The following is a 20,262-nucleotide window of genomic DNA, read 5'->3' as shown; positions in this document are numbered from 1 at the left end:
CGCGGCATCGAGGATGTTTGTGAACGTAAAATAATTTTAAATTTAGCTTAAAACGACAGATTGTAAAGGGAAGAAGTGTTGTGCTTATTATCACCAAATTCTCACATGATAACATTAACTATTGGCATGATAGGTTTCATCAGATGTGGACGTGACTTGCCTTCACAAGCAGAAGATAATACAAACGGGAATGTCATTGTTGCTTCCAAATAGATGGTGACTGCACCACCAAATTAGAACGCAGAAGATGAAACGAGTTTAGTTGTTACGGACACAAAATTGGAGAAAACTCAACTTGATAAATTTGCGGCTTTGTGCTGTTTTTATCCATACATACTTGGTCTTCTTGTGCTGGAGTTTTGGACATAATTGTCTGGTGGACTTTGCTGCAATCACATTGTAATCGTGGCGACGTGCTAGCCGCGAGTTCTATCAGTGTGAAGGCTCACGGATTGTCTAGCACTAAGTCCACTTTGGACTGGAGAACAGATACAAGCAAGGAGGCAACGATAAACGGCAACCCTGTGGAGGTAATCATTCTGCTCCGCGCATCATTCACAATAACTAGTGCTAATAGCTTCAGCACAGTGGACCGGACCTGTGACTTCGGTCCGCGAAGATCTCGACATGAGGCCAACACTTTTTTTGACTTGCTCACTTGGTTCCTGCGGAGAGAGGAATTCTTTCATTTTCTTGAACAGTGTGTAAACATGGCGTTGTAAAGCAGCTGGCTGTGTAATAAGCGTAAGAAACCTAGTGGGAAAATAAGACGACAGGGACCGGTTCCTGTCCTTGCGTCTTTCTACAACGTTAAACAGTACTACTGGTGTATTTTCCAACAAGACGGGAATGAGTAGCTTTAATAACTTCGAGCTGATAACCTGCAATACAGGCGTCATCTAAATCCCATTTCCCTGCTTCTGCAAGTAGAACACGCGCTGTTTCGAGTTCCGGCTCCCGGCATCCAAAACTAGTCTGGCTCACGTCCATTGAGGTTTGATTTGGTCTCTGAGGATGTGTCGTGAAGAACAAGAGCATCTTGGACACAACTAGTAACTTGCAATCATTGGTGCTACTGGAGTGTCCGCAGTAAAGCTGAGAGGACACTTGCTTCAGGTTGCACTTTTCTATGATGTTTCGAGAATGCTTGACAGTGGCGTTTAGACTTTGACTTGATTTCAGCATATCCACGACCTTATGCAGCTCTGGATTGTTTAGAAGATGCTTCATCATAGCCTGAACGCAAAAAAATTAGGAAGGTTAGTAGACCACATCCGAAATTCCCCTTCCAATACCTCATTGGGTTAAAAATATTTCTACAGCTCTTGATCTCCCTGCGCAGAACTGCGTCAAAGAGAACCAGAATGCTTTCGCCCATCTCCTTGGTGGTGCAAGTCTTGTTTGCAGGAGTGCCCGCGGATGATGGTTGTGAAACGCCGCACAGGCGCTTTGTCAAATTACCGTACTGGCAAATTATGTTGCCGCAGTGAGGCCATGAAGCGTTACATTGGCACATGTTTGCCGCACGCAGGGCGTTACATGCCAAGTCGCACAGGAGCCGTTACACAGGTTTCTATATTGCCGCAGTCCTTTTTTTGCTATTGCCGCATCACTTTTTTGCTATTGCCGCATCATTTTTTTGCTTCTCTGCATCATTTTGAATGAAAAGATCGCCGCACCCCGCCGGACGCGCGTTACGAACTCAACGAAAATTTGTCGCACTAGCCTGGTCGCGCGTTACGCCGCACCCTCCTGCGTTACGCGTTAAGGCCGATTCACAATACAACTTTCTGCGACGCGACACGCGATTTGCGACAGTTGCGACAAGAAATTGCCTGTCGCGAGCTGCCGCAAGCTGTCGCAGGCTGTCGCAAGCTGTCGCAATGCACCTGTCGCAGAAGTTGAAGAAAGTTCAACTTTTGCGACGTGCGACATGCGACATACACAAATGGAGTACAGTTTCGACCCTGGGTGCACGTGCAGTGTACGTGCAGTGCACGTGCATAGTACTTCTTGTGCATGAGGATGTCGCAAACATGAAGAATATTGTGAACCGTGTGTCGCTGTCGCAGCTCGTCGCATGTGTCGCAAGTCGCATGTCGCGTCGCAGAAAGTTGTATTGTGAATCGGCCTTCACGCGGCAACATATATTGCCAGTACGGTATCCGACTGCTGCCACCCCGATGAAGCAGTACTCCTGCTGGTGTTGTTGTTGACACATTGTACACACATGCTGGATATGACAAGTACATATACAGTGATCAGTATAAGCATTGTTTTGTCTGTTAGGCGCAACGATGGTTACGCCTTTTTAGAGGGTACGAATTATCTAAAATGCGAAGCAATCGCCTTTATATGCAAGAACGCGGCAGCGAAATCACTGCGATTGAGCGAGGTTAGTGAGACAAGCTGGTAGCTGGTGACCAGTCTGAGAGACCACTGCATGACCTCGTGTTCTAAGTGGTCTGGTGAAATGACAGCCTTCCCCAGCAACACCTTTCTAGTTTAGAATTGTAATTTTGTTTTAAATTTCGCACAGTGGGCTACTATCATTTCGTTTAGGCTTTGGACAGTAGAAAGCAGCTAGGCACGTGATATTGTAATGATTCTTGACCCGTGGGTAATGCTTCAGCTTGTTTGTCATGTTTCTTGGACGATGGGAGAATAAGTTAATTGATCACGTCGTCTTTACACGAATATTGCCGGAACTGAACAACCTTTTAGCTTGTATAGTAGGTGCTTGTGTGTGTTTTACGTGTTTGTGTGTGTGTGTGTGTTGTACGTGTTTGTGTGTGTTTCTGCGGTGCCGTACTGCAATCGAGCTTTTTACTTGGGTATATGTGTGTTTACATGTGAATTTCCGGTTGTGTTCCGTTTCTACAAACGGAATCTAATTGTAAATTAGCTGCGTTGTTAAATGGTATATACCTGTTGTTGGAACCTTATGTCAAGTTCTCCAGCAATCGCAGATTAGCTTTGTTCTCACGCGCTTGCACGGCGTCAGTGCCGCGAGGTTGTTCTTCTTTGCTACGTTGTGTTGCAATTGTTCACTGAAAAGGTGTCGAGTGAAGGGTCATGCCTAACACTCTGGGCGAGAAAGCTTACAACTTGGCATGACATTTAACATGTTCTTTGAACTGTCTAATATTGGATATTGTTGTTATTTCCATAGGCAGCTTGAGCTATTTTTGGAAGCGTCCTTTACCCTGCCCTCCCCCCCCCCCATTCACTCGGTGCGCAATTACCAAATTTCATCTGATTGAATTAGTGTCTTATCAGTATACTCTCGCTAGTCATACATCATTTTTGTCCACACCATATGATGCACACCGAAGGTAATTACTTCGGAAATCATGACTTTCCTTCCTCTGCCTGCTAGTGGCGCCGTACATTAGAGACTACCAGGAAACTGGAGACACTGCTTTAATGCACTTTGTCTCTAGTGGACCCGTAACTGAGCAAGTATATTGAAGAGACTAGTGCAATAATTATGACGATTGGATGTGCTACCTGTGTCACATAGGAGGCCAACACCAACTGACAATCACCTTTGTCTAAAATATGGCCCTTCAAAGTAACTGCTTCTTGACAATAAGTAGTTACTTGGCCATGTAGTGGCAACCAAAATTCGCGTCACCTGCGTATGTACTTTTAAAGCGTCTCCAGTTGCAGCAGCATATTTATAATTAACACAGTTGCAGCATCATTGTGACAGAAGGGCGCGCGAACCAGAATATTTATTTCAACAAAACTGCTACTTGTCGCTGAGGTCATAGTTTTCGCTTTGTAGAAAAGGAGAAGCCTCAGCTGACTTTTTTCTTAGCCACTGCTGTGCCTGTGCTGTGGTTTGGCTTTACATGTTGTTACGGGCCAGTAAGCAATGATGGGCGTCTCAGTAATATCTATCACAGCGATCTCTGATTTCTTTTGGTTCTGAGGCCAACCAAGTCTGGGCTCGTTCCGTCAGTGTCCAACGACAAGCGAAATCCGAGCTCCTACGTCTTAGGTGCTGGTGAACACTCCTCAGGAAAATACTGCACGATGGCTTGAGAGCGAAGGAGGTACTTCTTGAATTAAAAAATATGAACTCGCGATCTTGCACGAGCCCGCCCCAGGCAAAGCGATGCCGTGACCGTTGGAAACACAATAAGCGCAGGTGACGCTACTTTTATTTGTCACCACTTGGCCTTGTTACTAAAGTCCATTTCAAAAATATTTGCGAGCCTGGCGGTCGCCCGGGGAGTGTGACTTCGACGACATTTAGATAAAAGCAGACGCCTGTGAAAGCTGATAGAATACGGCGTTGACTCCTAAATTCAAGTAATTTTGGCGAACTTGAAATGATGTGCGAGTGTATTCAACAACACGTAGCTACAGCGCAATGACATCCGCGTTCACTCACACCGTTTCAGTGTTTTGTGTGTTCACAACTTCGCATGGCGTGAGCCAGTCAAGTGTCAGCCAGTTCGGCAGGACACGCGAGCTCCAGCAACAAGTCGTTTAGCGCAGCCACCTTCTTTGTCTTGTACCAGCGTGGTCACCAAAACAATGAAAAAATGAGGAAAATGTTTGACTTGAAGATTTGTTGGGATTTGAACTCACAACTTCATGGTCAGAAGACAGCATTCATAACCACAAGGCCAAAAAGGGAATGGATAAATCGTTGGTTTTGAAAAATAAATTGATACTGGCGTCCAGGGCAAATTATAAACAATGGGAAAAGGCCGGAAACTTGGCCGAAATTATAACTCCTTAACCGCTGGTCCAATTGTTCCGAAACCTTCACAGAACAATTTGCCGTGTCCTAACAAGGCCTTTTATGTACTTTGTTGACCAATTTTCCCTTATCTTCATATTTTTTAGGACCAACACCTGATTGTAAATCTTTTTGAAATGGACTGTTTGTGTAACTATGAACTAAAGACCTAGAACTACCAACACTGGGATTCGAAATGGTGCAAAGCGCAAACTTGAGTGCCGCACAAGTAGGAAGAGGACCAACAACGCAGCAATCGATAGTATTTCACTGGGCAGAATACGGCATGAGAATGGATCAAAGCGCAAGATTTCCCACGATTTTGGCCTCGCATCTGTTTACGATCCCTGTAACACAACCATCCTACACTGTGGGTCTATTGTTTTTAGGCGTCTGCCTGTTTTGGTTTCTCCACTAGAAATAACAGAATACTTCTTCGACTGACTGCTATACAGTGAAACGTGTCTAAGACGACCACTCAAGGGACCTTCAAAACGTGGTCTAAGATACCAGGTGGTCTCTTTATCCAGGGTCATTTGACAGGAAAGAGCATCCCTTGCTGCTGGTTTCAGGGTCGTCTAGGACAGGTCGTCGCCTAATCCGAGTGGTCGTCCTGACAGGTGTTACAATTATATTGAGTACTTTTCATAGCTATTTCAATCTACCCTTTCTAGACACAGCTGTTGTCGGTCTCATCCAGGATGGTTTTGACTGCAGATCGTTCTAGACGACAAATAGCATTGATAAGAAGCAATCTAGAGCATACCAGTGTACTCTTTCTCTATGGACAAAGAAGAGCGAGCAGTGAGAATCTACATCCAGTTGTTTGCGATAAACATTCATAGGTGCATATAACAAGGGGATTTTTATAAAAGAAAAGCACAGTAATTACTATCTAGAACGCGAGGAGATTGCCCAGGTCAGATATAGAATAAGCACATCAAATTAGCTGTCATTCGGCATTTCATGGGAGTTGACCTAGCGTGTTGTCTTCAGATGGGAGAAAGCAAATAACACTCTCGGCGTTGTTGTTGTTGTTTATTTATTTTACATCGCATAGCAAACGGGCAGTTCTGCCCAATATTATGAAAGCGATGACAACCAGTAAGAAGAGTCAGAAATGAAGAGAAAATAAATGAAAATAAAAATACGAAAACGGAAGTAGCAATGAGGGGAGGCAGGGTCAAGACGAGCAGAAAAAAATGGATCTCAAATTTACAAGTCGGGTCATCGTGGGATAAATTTAATAGCCTTGTTCGATCACTGAGTTGAGTCAGTTAGCATTGCCTTCGGGGTATCGAGGACGTTTGTGGACGTAACAGAAATGTGAAATTAGCTTGAAACGACAGCTGGCAACAAGAAGATGTGTTGTTATTATTACCGCCAACTCCTCAAATGAGAATAATAACGATTTTTGTTTAGAAGTGATTTACCTTCACAGAGAAGCAGACGATACAAAGGTGGAAATGTCATTGTTGTTGCCTTGTAGATGGTGATTGCACCACAAAATTATGACGTATGAGATGAAAAGCAAAGGACAGGTGTCACGGATACGAACTTGATACATTTGTGGCTTTGTGCTGTTTTAATTCATAAAAAAATAATCATGGTCTGCTTGCACTGGCGTTTTGGACATTATGCTCTGCTGAAATTCGCTGCAATCACATTGTTATCGTGTATGACGTGTAAGCAGTGAATTCTACCAGTGAGGAGGCTCACGCATTGTCCAGCACCAAGTCAACTTTGGACTGGAGAACAGATACAAGCAAAGAGGCGATGATAAACGGTACCCGTGGTGATGAAGTTATTTCACTTCGCGCATAATGGACAACAACAAGTGCTAACAGCTTCAGCACAGTTGACCGTACTTGTGACTTTGGTCCGCGAAGACCTCGACATGAAGCCACCACTTTGTTTGACTGGCTCAATTGGTTCCTGCGCCTGACGAATTCTTTCATTTTATTGAACAGTGTGTAAACGTGGCGTTGTAAAACAGCTGGCTGTGCCATAAGCGTAAGAAGCCTAGTGTGGATAAGTGACAACAGCGATCGTCGCGTGTTCTTGCCTCTGTCTAATGTTCCAACGTTAAACAGAAATACTCGTACTTCTTGGAACATGCCGGGAATGAGAAGTTTGTATAACTTTGTGCCGATGACCTGTAGTGTATCAAGACATTTGTCATCAATATCCAATCTACCTGGTTTTGCAAGAAGAAGACGCGCCTTTTCCAGTTCTGGCTCCCAGCATCCAAAGGCTTAGCTCCATCCGAGTTGGATTGGGACTTTTCGAATGTGTCACGAAGAACAAAAGCGTTTTAGACAAAGTAAGCAACCTGCAGCCATTCGGACCAGTGGAGTTTCCACAGTAAAGCTCAGAGGACACTTGCTTCAGGTTGCAGTTTTCTATGATGCTGCGTGAATGGTGGACAGTGGCAGTTAGACTATGACTTGATCTCAGCATATCCACGACATTGTGCAGCTCTGGACCGCTTAGAAGATGCTTCATCAAAGCCTGAACGCGAAGTATGGTGAAGGTTAGTAGAGCACATCCGACATTCCCCTTCCAAGACCTCATTGGGTCCACGATGTGCCTACAGCTCTTCATCTCCCTGCGCAGAACTGCATCAAGGAGAACCAGAATGCTTTCGTCCACCTCCTTGGTGGAGCAAGTCTTGTTTGCAGGAGTGCCGGCGGATGATGGCTGTGAAACGCCGCACAGGCGCTTTGTCAAATCATCCGATTTATGCCACCCCGATGAAGCAATACTACTACTGGTAAAGTTAGTAACGCATTTCGCATGCCCACTAATGCTGGACATGATCAGTAGATATACGGTGATAAGCCTTCGCATTGTCTTTTCCTTTGCCGCGATAGTTACACAATATTTCTGGTGGAGACATGCTTTAAACAACGAAACATTCGCCTTTATATGCAAGAAATTGGCTGTCAAATGACTGCGATCGAGCGGAGTACGTAAGACAAGCGGGTAGCTGGTAACTCTTCCGATACCATTAGCCCACTGATTTACCCCGTTTTCTAGTAGTCCAGTAACAGCCTTCCCCTGCAAAACGGTTCTTGTTTAAAATTGTAATGATCCAAAACCAATGGGAAATTCCCCAGCTTGTTTGTCCTGTTTCTTGGACAATCGCAGGGAGAATAATTGAATTGATCACGTCGTCTTCACACGGATGTAGCCGGAATTGAACAACATTTTCGCTTGTGTAGTAGATGCGTGTGTGTGTTTGTTTGTGGCCGTATTGCGATCGTGCTTTCGACAGGAGAGTGTTCGTGTGTCTATGTGAATTTCCGTCGGTGTTACTTTTCTACAATCGGAACACAAATGAAAATTTTGTGTGTAGTATAATAACCATTCTCAAGTTCTTCTCTAGCAATCGATATTAACTCTTTTGTCACGGGGTTGCACGGCGTCTGTGCTGCGAGAGTGTTCTTCATTGTACGTCTTTTTCCTTCACTGAAAAGGTAACGACTGTCATGCCTAACACTCTATTTCACAGCGCATGTACACGGGTCATCCGGCCAAGGGCGACGAAAGATAAAAAATAAAAAGATCTTTTACTTTTGTTAAACGTTGGAGCTCCATTGTAGCCTTGTCAGCTGTTATCTTTTCGCTTCACCTGCGTTCCTCGAATTACGAACTACACAATGTACTGCGATTGTTTCCAAATGTTTACCCAAGTGGGCACCATTCCCGCCTGCTCTTATAATGCGGATTGAACGTTACGTGACGTGTTTCTTGATTGAGGAAATAATGATGGTCATACAGCTGTAACCGGTGCATACTGCCAACTACGATTCCACCTCCAACGGTGAATTGTAAATCACAATTCACAGTGCTAGCAGGTTATTATTTTAGACTTTGCCATTCACATGGTAGCAGAGTATAATCCATAATAGTGCGCCGCCTGGCGCGATTTTGTCAATCCAAATAGTATTCTGCGCTTCCGTGCCTGTGTAGAGTTGGAAAACGTATGAAGCGAGGGACACGGACAATGCATGATAGCTTTTTGAATGTGTGTACTTTCACTGATTTTTGTGTGTACAAGAAGTGGCTGGTGCGACTTCGGCGATACTCTGTGAATTGTGTGTTGCTCAGTGCGTAATAGCTCTCGCCTTTGATGCGACCTTGAAATTTCACTTGACTCACGACAGCCATCCGGGGCACACGAGAAGTTCATCGAACCTTCCATTCGGCACACCTGCAAGAAAGCGCCACTCCCTGCTCAACATACAGTGTTCGTGGAATTTACCCCTCATCGTTTTTGTTTGAGTAGCCTGATGAAGATTTTAACTGAAGAGCATTACCTATACAGTGCTCTCCAGACCTAACCACCACCAGGGATAAAACGTCAGGCGAAATAGCATGTCATCGTACATTTGAGACCAGCGGGAAGATAATGACGACGTCCACTAATTTAGTATAATTATGTGCACACGGATGTGCTGTGTGTGTGTGACTTTTTGCGTCAGCTATGTCATCAAACCCTGTGGTTCCATGTAGGTTAGAACCATTCGGCAAAGTTTGAATGATGTAGGTAGAACGATCGCGCCGCGAACCATACCTTTTGAAATCCTGTTGGTAGTACACCCTTCCACCATTGAAATTTCGAATTTCTTGGGATCTGCCCTGCAACTGCTACAACAACAAAATTATTCGATCTGAAAAAGCGTGAGACCGCGAATCTCCGCTGAATATAGAGTATTTCAAGCCTTTTCACGACGAAGATGGAGTTTCTTTTGGAGATGGACGTCACGGCAAAGGACGTGGTTTCCGACTTCTGGCGTCTGGTGAAGCCAGGGATCATTAATTTTGTCCAGTCAGGTCGGCAGCCTAACCGTCGGTAAGCTTGTGTTTGGATCGCGTTCTGCTCGATGTGGTGCATCACAAACAATTATGATATCGCACAAATTGAACTCTGCATCGTGCGTACGGTATTTTTATAATGAATTTGGATGCGAGCGAATAACACTCCTGACAAGTGGCTGACGGGAGCTTACAACCACTGTCGGAAACAGTGATGTGTTTGACGGAGCAAGAGCGACGCGCAGACGAACGAAGGTCACGTTGAGCAAGTTGATAGCAAATACCAACGGTAGTGGTTTACCGCCCTGGAGCTGTCCCAGGTGATTTCACACTTTGCCCGCGAACCCCGTGGCATGATGCTAAAACTTGTTTTGAGCTTGCCAGCTCGCTTTTGTGACGAACGATGAACTTGAAATTGCGGGACTTCGAGTGCTTAAATTAAAGCAGATATAACGTTTGAAAGCATCTTGTTGTGAGCTGGAGGTCAGTACTTGAGCCAGTAGATACGAAAGAAGAATTCTGTTCCTACTGTTGACATTATCCAACCACTCAACCACGGGCAAGTGTAGGAATGAGTTGCAAGTACAGCTTTCAGCCAATGACCTTCAGCGTATCAACACGCCTGTCATCGATATCCCAATTACCCGGCTTTGCTGGAAGTTGACGTGCTCCTTCCCTCACTGATTCCCAACAACCCAAGCTAGTCTGTCCAAAGTCGAGCGATGTTTGGCGTGATCTAAAACCATGCGCGACTAAGACCAAGAGAACCTAATACGTAGCTAACATCCTGCAGTAAATGGGACTACTGTAATTCCCGCAGTAGAGCTAAGAATACACTCGCTTCAGGTCGCACTTTTCAATAATGGTGCGATATGGTGAACAAGAGCATTTACATATTGATTTCGTCACACGATGGGCTAAGATATTCATTTTCCAAGAAGGAGAATGATAGGGCCAAGTCGACAACACCAGAGGTTCTCTTTCCAAGTTCGTCTCGGCTCAAATATATTCACACAGTCGGCCAGCTTCCTGCACATTACAGCTTAAAAAGAATGCAAGTGCGAATGGTGAACAGAAGCATTTACACATTGACTTGATTTCTGCATACAATGGGCTAACATACATTTTCAAAGCATTGCACTCGGAGAATGCTAGGGGCAAGTAGAGCACACCAGAGGCTCTCGTTCCAAGTTCGTCTCGGCCCAACAGTACTATAGAACTGGAATGTCTGACGAGTCACAAAAGCTAAAGTTTTATCGACCAATTATTTTTCGTTATTTGAAAAAAAACTTATCACTAGATGTATGGGTAAATATGCGGATACATCTGGGTTGTCAGGTAGCCATCGTTAAACTTTCTGCACGTAATCATGCCAAAATTTCAGAAATGTTCAACTTTTTGGTCGTTAAACTTTCCAGTTAAACAGTATTCACACAGTCGACCAGCTTCCTGCATATTACAGCGAAGAGAAGAACCAGAAATCCTCCCCATGTTTATAATCGAGCACGGTTCATTTGCACAAGTGCGAGCTGATGATTCCTTTGGAACGCTACTCACACACTGGGTCTAATCAATTTTCTGCAGAGACTATAAGTTTGGTGCTGAGAATGTTGCTGTTGGTTGTCACATTTTCAGCCATGCTCGACAGGAGAAGTAAAAATAGGAAGCCGTATCGAACCTCTTCATTGTCGTGTCGTGGGATGGCAAAACCTGAACCCATTGTCGAAATGATTTAACCATCAAAAAGTTGACCTTTTTCGCAACTGAATAACCCACCACTTCCTACTAATAAGATGTACACCTTGTGGGTCGTTGGCAACATGATCAGTGAGAATCGGACACTACAACTGTATCCTTCCTAAAGTCTGCTATACAACTGCGCACCAGGGAACATGACGCAAGCTGCATCTCCGCCCAGTCAGTATCGCCGATGGCGTTGGTGTTTGGTTTCGAGTATTTTATCACTATAAGCGATATAATTATTACTATGACCCACACTGCATGTTCTGTATGCGAGTGTGTTTGGATGTCTTTCATTAGCAAGCATTTACGAAATTCATCAATAGAGGTGTGACATGCCACATCATCATCATCACCCATGCGCGGCTGTTGAACAGCTGGTCCATCGTGGGAGCAATCAAGTTCCTACTACGTAGTCGGGGCTGCTTCCACTACTTCGTACTGTTCTTAATCCGTGCAGGCTTGTAATTTCATGTACTCTCTCGTAGTCGGTCAGGAACCGACAGTGGTGCGAAAGACTACGGATCCTCAGCGTTTGTTCTATCCATGAGCGACAGTGAATCAAGCTGCTATCTAGTGTTCTGGTGTTTGTCGCGCTGAAAACTCCGTGTTTCTGTAAGGTTTTATGCCTGGTGATGATTTGGCCTGGGGAGCACCATGCAAGTGGTGGGCCTCAAGAGCCAACTTTCTGAACATACTCATGCTCAACTCATGAGGACTCTCCGAAGCACTATGTATTGAGCAAGGAGCGATGCTTTCTTGCAGGGTTGCCGAAGGGAAGGTTTAAACGACTTCTCTTGTGTTCGTGATGGAAGTCGTGAGTCCGTCAAGTCATGTCGGTGGGAAAGTGCATGTTCCAGTGTGGGAGCAACCAACCTTCTAGTTAAAAGTATTATTAGGATGCCTGTATTTTGGCTACGACTACTGAGAGCGAGCAAAGTGAGGAAGTGGCAGGGAAGGCTCCCGAAACTCCAGCGCGTTGACCCCGCGCCCATGTATCGTTGTTGTTGTTGTTGTTGTTGTTGTTGTTGATTTTTATTTTGCTTCGCAAGGCCAAACGGGCAATGGTGCCCAATTCTATGGAAGCGAATTTCAAAAGGGAGAGAGCTACGGGGAGAGAGAGAGCGAGAGAGAGAGAGAGAGAGAGAGAGAGAGAGAGAGGGGGGGGCAGGGAGGGAGGGAGATGATATGCAATTTTGTAGCGTCAACAGAGCGATTTTGCAGTGTCAATAGAGCGATTTTGAAGCGTCAACAGAGGGAACACAAAGAGTTCATAACTTGAGCGCACAAGCACGCAGAGAAGAGTAAATGACGTGGTGTGTGGACGGGAAAAGTCAGACAGAGCATTCATTGCAAGGTGTAGGGGATGGAGGCAAGCTTAAATTGCTGGGCAGCCTTGATCTCCCTTACACTCCTTGGGAGAGCGTTCCAGGCCAAGGCTGCCTGAAAGGCCAGGCGAGATCTGCCGGCTTCTGACTGTGCCGAGGGGACAGTGAGGCCCCTGGAAACCTGGTGCCGGGTGGTGCTGCCAGCTGATGGTGAGAATAGGTCCTGGAGGACACTGCTGGCTTTCCCATTGACACAGCGCCACACCAGGACGAGCCGCTTCTGGGCGTAGCACTCCCGAACTCTGTACAAGGACATCCGTTCGAGCAGAGGCTGAGCCGAGGTGTGAGGCGGCAAACCGTATACCGCTCTCGCCGCTCGGTTCTGCAGGACCTGAAGGCGATCAAGCTGCGAAACCTTGAGGGAGGAAGAGAAGGCGTTAGACCCATATAGGAGGTCAGGCATGATGACTGACCTCACATACTGGATGCGACTACTGAGGCTCAGACATCTGCGGGACCGCCACAATGCTCCAATCTTCTGCACAACTTTCTTCGCCATCGCGTCAACATGGGGGTCCCACTTCACAGCGGCGTCAAGGGTCACGCCGAGGTACCTTGCTGTTGGGCTCAGGGGAAGCTCTGTCTGGTTGCAGCGGACAGCGACATGCTGACCCGCATTGCGTTGTGGTACAATTGACAGGACCTGGCTCTTCTCGTCATTTAGTAGCAGATGTCGATGCTTGAGCCAGTCAGCGACGTTGGTGACGGCCCCTGACAGGCAGGCTGATGTGGCTAGCACTGATTTTCTGTGGCAGTGCACTGCAATGTCATCGGCAAATTGCAGAGATGGAGCAGGATGGGCTATGGCAGGGACATCACGGGTGTACATGCTAAACAGGATCGGTCCTAGGACCGAGCCCTGAGGTACACCAGATGAGCACTTAGCAGCAACACTGTAGGTGGGGCCAATGCGCACTTGCTGGGTTCGATCGCTTAAGTAGCTGCAGAACCAGCGAAGGGAGGCATTGTCCAGGCCGAGATCGAATAGGTCCCGGACCAGTTGGCTGTGATTGACCTTGTCAAAGGCTTTTGACATGTCGATTAGGCAGACGCCTGTGGTCAACTTATCGTCCCGGGCCTTTAAGATGGCATCTGTTGCTACAACTAGGGCGTCCTCTGTGGAGTGCTCACGGCGGAAGGCAAACTGAGTCGGTGGTATGGCACATGATCGCTCCAGATGTGCAACAAGTTGCTTCTGGACTATCTTCTCGAGTAGTTTGGATACGATCGGCAGGAGCGACACAGGACGATAATTTGCAGCTACCGATGGATCGCCAGCTTTGAAGAGAGGGCTTATTACAGCATGTTTGAAAGCCAGAGGGACTTCACCATGCCTCAGCGATGAGCTGAAGAGCACTGAAAGCGATGGAGCCAACAGGTCAGCGCAAGCACGTAGCAGACACCCAGGAATCCCATCACTGCCTGTGGCTTTGCAAGGATTTATCCGTTCCAGGAGGTGCTTGACCTCATCTGGGGTGGTTGACTGGAAGGTCAGCATTGAGCCTTGCGGCTGTGGACCAATGGGAATCTGGAGCTGCGCCGGACGGGACGGATCATGTACAATGCTGTGGAAGGCATCCGAGACTTCTGTGATGTCGCACGTTGGCTGATGATGTTGACGAGAACGGCTAGTGACAGAGTTGATCACGGACCACATCTTCCGCAGGTTGGAGGAGTGATCACGACACTGCTGTTGGAAATGCTGATTGCGTTTTCGCCGGTAAGCATTTGAGGCTTCTGCACGGGCTCGCTTGTACTCCTCATGTAGATGCACGTTAGTCTTATCTCGTAGCCACTTTCGGTGAAGTATATTCTTGCGCATGTTCAGTTGGAATAGATCACGGTCGGACCATGGCGGGGGAGTCCTCCTGGTGGAGATTCTGACTTCACACAGGGGAGCGTGACTTTCGAGAACCGACATAAACTTGGCATGCCAGCCATTCCACATCTCGTCTACAGTTGCAGCAGGGGGAAAGGAGTGGAGGCTGCACGAGGCAATATCTTCACGAAATGTTGCAACGTTAATGGCACGGATCTTGCGGGTGGGGCGCACTGATTTCCGCTGCAGTTGGTGTTGCGAGGAGGGTAGAGACAGACTTGCATGCACAAGGAAGTGATCGCTGATCGTGCAGGGTACAACTTCACAATGACTTATAGTACCCACGGTGGAGAGCACTAAATCAAGCAGCGTTCCATCCGGACATCGGGGTGTGACTCGTGTGGCAGACTGAACATAGTTGCGGAGCCCATACGATCCGATAAGGTCCCAGAAGCGCTGGTGAGGACGACTGCTCATGCATTGAGCCAGATTGATATTAAAGTCACCCACCAGTGTCATTGATGGCGTGATCGTGGCAGCATTGTGGAGGACTGTGTCCAGGTGGCCCCAGAAATCAGCAGTTGCATTTGGTGGGCGATAGAGGCAGCCAACGAGGTGCTGGTGTTGCCCTCCGCCAATAGCTATCCAGGAAGCCTCCAGGTGGCTATTGTGCAGATCAGAACGATAGGTAACTGGGAGTGATGTCTTGTAATAGAGGCATGTGCCCCCACCCTGGCGATCGGGCCGGTCACAGCGAACAACACTGTAGCCGGGAATACAAATTTCGCCATCCGAGATTGTACTATCCAGCCAGGTCTCAGCAACGCCAACGACGTCCCAGTTGTGCTGGTGGGCAAGGCTGTCCAGTGCATGCAGCTTGTAGCGCAGGCTGCAGATATTCAAAAACCCGATGTTGAGGCTCGTGACGAACAGTTTGAGGTTGTTGCAGTTGGTTGTTCTTTGGGAGCCCCGGGACCTTCGAGGCTGGAAGGGAGTAGCATTGGGGTTTAGCAGGGGTATATGGCTGGCAGAAGGCATCACTGTTTGCTGACTGGAGCCACGCGCTTTGCAGCTTGGTCTTCAGCAGGAGAACCACGCTGGTGGGGTCGTGACTTCTGCCCAGGGGTCCGAGTTAACTCAGCGCCGGGTTTGGGAGAACTGTCGCTGCTGCTATTGCGGCGGCTGCTGCTGCCGCTCCTGCCACAGTCGTTTCTGCTGCTGTCGTCGCCACTGCCATCGTCTCTGCTGCTGTGGGCATTGTCGTTGCCATCGCCACTGCCACCGTCACTGCTGCTGCTGCCGCCACTGCCACAGTCGTTTCCGCTGCTGTCGTCGCCACTGCCACCGTCACTGCTGCTGTGGGCATTGTCGTTGCCGTCGCCACTGCCACCATCACTGCTGCTGTGGGCCTTGTCGTTGCCGCTGCTCTTCTTGGGTGGATTGAATTTCCATGTCCTGCAGTAGAGAGGCCGAGGCCAGAAGTTGGCAGAGGTCACAGTGGCCAGGCAAGCTGCATCGATGGTGACCCTGGCGGATACTTTGCCGCTAGCTGCCGTGTGTACATTGCATGAGTGGACATCTATGATGTTCCCTGTGGCTGCTACAGACCGGCGGTGCACAAACTCCGTGAGACCCTCCATTGTGCAGGTGCTGCTAAGGTTGCCAACAAACACTACTGCTCTCCGGCGTCTTGGTGGGGCTGCAGCGACCAGCTGCCAGCTGTCGTCATTTATGGCATCCACTTCCTCTCGCTCTGTGTTCCCAGTTTCAGGTTCAACAGTACCTGCAGCGGCCGGTAGGGTGTCCTGGTTAGGCCCAGCGTTGGCAGCAGTAGCACCGAAAACGGGCTTGACACTGACAGGCAGGAGTCCAGTATCCCCTGCATCAGACTCAGAATACTCCATTTCTGTGTCCCCAGAGGGCACTGTCTTGGTTGCGTGCCAGGGTGTGGCGGCGCTACGGGTACGGGGTTCAGTGTGGGTTCCCACGTGTTTTACCTGCTGGTTTGGCAGTTTTGCACTGTCACTTGCGCGTGGCTTTGACTGTCCAGGACTACTGGTACGGGTACTCTTACTCGTAGTACTACTACTACCTGCACTCTTGATCTCCTTGCCCAGCTCGCTTTTTGAAAATGGTTGCTTGACTGCCATAATGGCGGACTCCTTCAATGACTTCATTTCTTGCCTTAAATCCAAGACCAGGCCGGCGAGCTCGTCTACTCTCCGCTGGAGGCGTACTTCGTTGTTTCTGGCCTCACGGACGAAAGCATTCAAAGTATCTACAAGGCTGACCACGTTGTGATGTATTCCGGGAATGCTACAAAGTAGCTTCACCTGCTCCGCGCTTGAGAGCTCACCCATGGCGCAAAGATTCTCGTTGTGCACAACCTAGCTAGCTAACTACACTACTGCAACTGCTGCCACTACTACTACTGCTACAACGATACCTACTTACCTCCAGTCCGGCCTAATGCCGGCTGGGCTGTCCAAAAGGTTTCAAGAACTGGAGCTCAAAAACGCGTACCCACCACACTGTGGAGTCTCTGATGACCTAGGCAAAAGAAGCATCGAAAGAATGACATAAACGTGTTCAACATCCATTGCCTAATGCAGCTGCTTCCTGTGACAACCTTGACTACCTCCCTTCACCCTGCCAGTGGCGCCATTAGCTAGCACCAGCCGGAACCGAGAACATGCACAATGGTTCTAGACACTTGTCCTCGCCGTTCTTGCGCAGTCATGCGCATGTACACGTAAGTTTGTTCTCATTCTGCTTAGGGCGCGGTCACACATGCACTAGGATTCGCTTCGGCGACGAGGCTCGGCGGCAGCGAGCCTGGTGTCGCTCCAGCGAAACCACGTGTGTATGGTCACACATACAAACAGGGCACAACTCCTACTTTGGCGGAAAATGAGACTGTGGTGCATACGGTACGGAGAATAGACAAGGTCAATGACTATCTTGCACGCATTTTTGTTGCATGGACATCATACGCATACAAATTTCTCGTAGCAAGTCCATATACAGCAGACCGTCGTGTTTTCCGCTGAAGCGAATCCGCCGAAGCGACAGTCTCGCTTCGAAAATTTTGGAGGAAGCGAATGGCTCGAAGCGCCGTCAGTTCCTGGGAAGTGTTCCGTATGATACACGCAACTTGAGTCTCCCACTGAAGCTGGGAATCGAGATCTAGACCTAGATATCGAGGAGTTGTGGTCTGAGCTAGGGGATTACCATTGCATTCTATGTTAAGTGACAAGGGCTGCCTGCGGGACGCATGTAGGGCCGGGACGTGGGTTTTGGAGAGATTTAAACATCTTTCCTCCAGAAAATTGTCCAGGTTGGAGACAGAACGGGAGAGCGTTAAGTTCATGAATTCGACAGGTTGACTGATGGCGTCTAGCAGGTTAAAATCAGCAAAAAGTTGTGAGTGGGCCGGAGTTGTGATCTGTTCTATTTCCATTGTGTAGTTGGATAACAAAAGAGGACCTAGCACACTACCCTGAGGAACACCCCACTCACAGGGAGAGAAGGCGGACGACTGGCCATTGCTGTGTGTATACGTGGCGTTGTAAAGCAGCTGGATGTCCCATTAGCGCTAGAAGTTTAGTGTGTAAATATGACGACAGGTAGCGATGCTTGTCCTTGCGTCTGTCTACTATACCGAACAGAAATGTCCGTGCTTTTTCGAACATGACGGGAATGAGCAACTTGAATAGCTTCGAGCTGATATCCGGTAGAGAATCAATACATTTGTCATCTACATCCCATCTCCCTCGTTCTGCAAGGAGAAGACGCGCTCTTTCCAGTTCCGGCTCCCAGCATCCAAAGTCAGTCTGGCTTACGTCCATTGAGGTTTTATTTGGTCTCTGAGGATGTGTCACGAAGAACAAGAGCGTCTTAGATACAACTAACAACTTGCAAGCCTCGGTGCTACTGGAGTTCCTGCAGTAATCCTGAGAGGACACTTGCTTCAGGTTGCACCTTTCTATGATGTTTCGGGAATGGTGGACCGTGGCATTTAAATTTTGACTTGATTTCAGCATATCGAATATGTTGTGCAGCTCTGGACGACTTAGAAGCCGTTCCTTTAATGCCTGAACTCGAAATATGGTGAAGGTTAGTAGTGCACAACCGACATTCTCCTTCCAATGCCTCCCTCGGTCAACAATGTGCCTACAGCTCTTTATCTTCTTGCGCATTACTGCGTCAAAGACAACCATAATGCTTTCGCCCATCTCCGTAACGAAGCAAGTATTGTTTGCAACATTGCGGGCCGATGATAGCTGTGAAACGCCGCAAAGGCGCTTTGTCAAATCAACCGACTTCTGCAACCCCGAGGGAGCAATACTTCTGCTGGTATACTTAGTAATGCATTGTACATGTCCACCAATACTGGACATTACCAGTACGTACACAGCGATCAGCCTAAGCATTGTCTTCTCTGTTGTTCGCAAAGACGCTTACTACACCTTATTGCTGGTGATAAAAGCATTCGCCTTTATATGCAAGAAAGTGGTTGCCTGATCACTGCGATGGAGCGGAGTAGGTAAGACATGCGGGTAGCTCGTAACTATTCTGCAAGTCCACTGACTTTACCCCGTGCCCTAGTGGTCCAGTGAACTGACAGCCTTCCCCAGCAAAACCTTTCTTGCTTAAAATTTAATTAATCTTAACCAGAGGGCAATTTTCCATCTTGTTTCTTTTTTTACCTGGAGGTCAGGAAGAATGAAAATTGATCACGTCGTCTTCACACAGATGCCGCCGGCATTGAGGAACATTTTTGCTTGTATAGTAAGTGCATGTGTGCTTGTGTGTATGTGTTTACGCGTGTGTGTGTTTGTGTGTGGCCGTACTGGGATTGTGCTTTCGGCCAGTGTGTATATGTGTGTGCATGTGTGAATTTCCGTTTGTGTTCCTTTTCTACAATCGGAACACACTTGTAAATTAGCTCTGTTGTTAAAATGGTATATAGCTGTGGCTGGGACCTAATGTCAAGTTCTCTAGCAGTCGCAAATTAGCTTTGTTGTTACACGGTTGCACAGCGTCAGTGCCGCGACAGTGTACTTCATTGTACCGTTGTTTTCATTGAAAAGGCAACGAGAGAAGAGTTATGCCTAACACTGTATTGCACAATGGATGTACACGAGTCATCCGGCCACGGCAGACAGAGATACAGTGTGTGAAAGAAAGAGATCTTTTACTTTTGCAAAACTTTGAAGCTCCATTGTAGCCTTTTCAGTTGTCATCGTTTCACTTCACCTGAGTTCCGCGAACTACGAGCAGTCCGTGGCTACGCCACGTACTCCGATTGTTCCCAATTTTTAAATCAGGACTGCATCGTCCTTGACTGTTCGTATGTTGCGCGTTAGTAGTATGTATAGGGAGGGCTTTGCGCCAGAACGCTCCCTTTATATACTACTCGGATTGAAGGCCTTGTAAATAGATTCTTGACTGAGGAAATAATGATAATCATAGTGCCGTAACGGGTACCCACTGTCAACCAAGATTCCACCTCCAACTGTGAATTGTGACTTTTGAGAGTACATTATTTAGACACGATTATTCACATAGTTATCAAGTCCAATCCATAACAGCGCACGCCTGGTTGTTGTTGTTGTTGTTGTTGTTTATTTTACTTCGCAGATTCTAGCTGGCAAGTTGCCCAATAACAAGAAAGCGAAGGCAAAGAAAACAATACTAATAAAAGAAATAACCGGGGTCAGCAGAAAATGAATAAT

General features: G+C 47.4%; 1 protein-coding gene across 1 annotated transcript; it reads right to left on the bottom strand.

Moving 5' to 3' along the window:
- Positions 1-445: 445 nt before the first annotated feature.
- LOC135821708 (uncharacterized) lies at positions 446-15,562 on the bottom strand. Its single transcript, XM_065334706.1, has 3 exons — positions 13,721-15,562; positions 985-1,236; positions 446-478 (listed from the first exon to the last, which is right to left on the bottom strand). Exons 1-3 carry the CDS (start codon positions 15,560-15,562, stop codon positions 446-448), a joined length of 2,127 nt encoding a protein of 708 aa, XP_065190778.1.
- Positions 15,563-20,262: the final 4,700 nt, after the last annotated feature.

The sequence above is a fragment of the Sycon ciliatum genome, chromosome 7, assembly GCF_964019385.1.
Source record: "Sycon ciliatum chromosome 7, ocSycCili1.1, whole genome shotgun sequence".
Lineage (NCBI taxonomy): Eukaryota > Metazoa > Porifera > Calcarea > Leucosolenida > Sycettidae > Sycon > Sycon ciliatum.
This window is presented reverse-complemented; position numbering and strand designations above follow the sequence as displayed.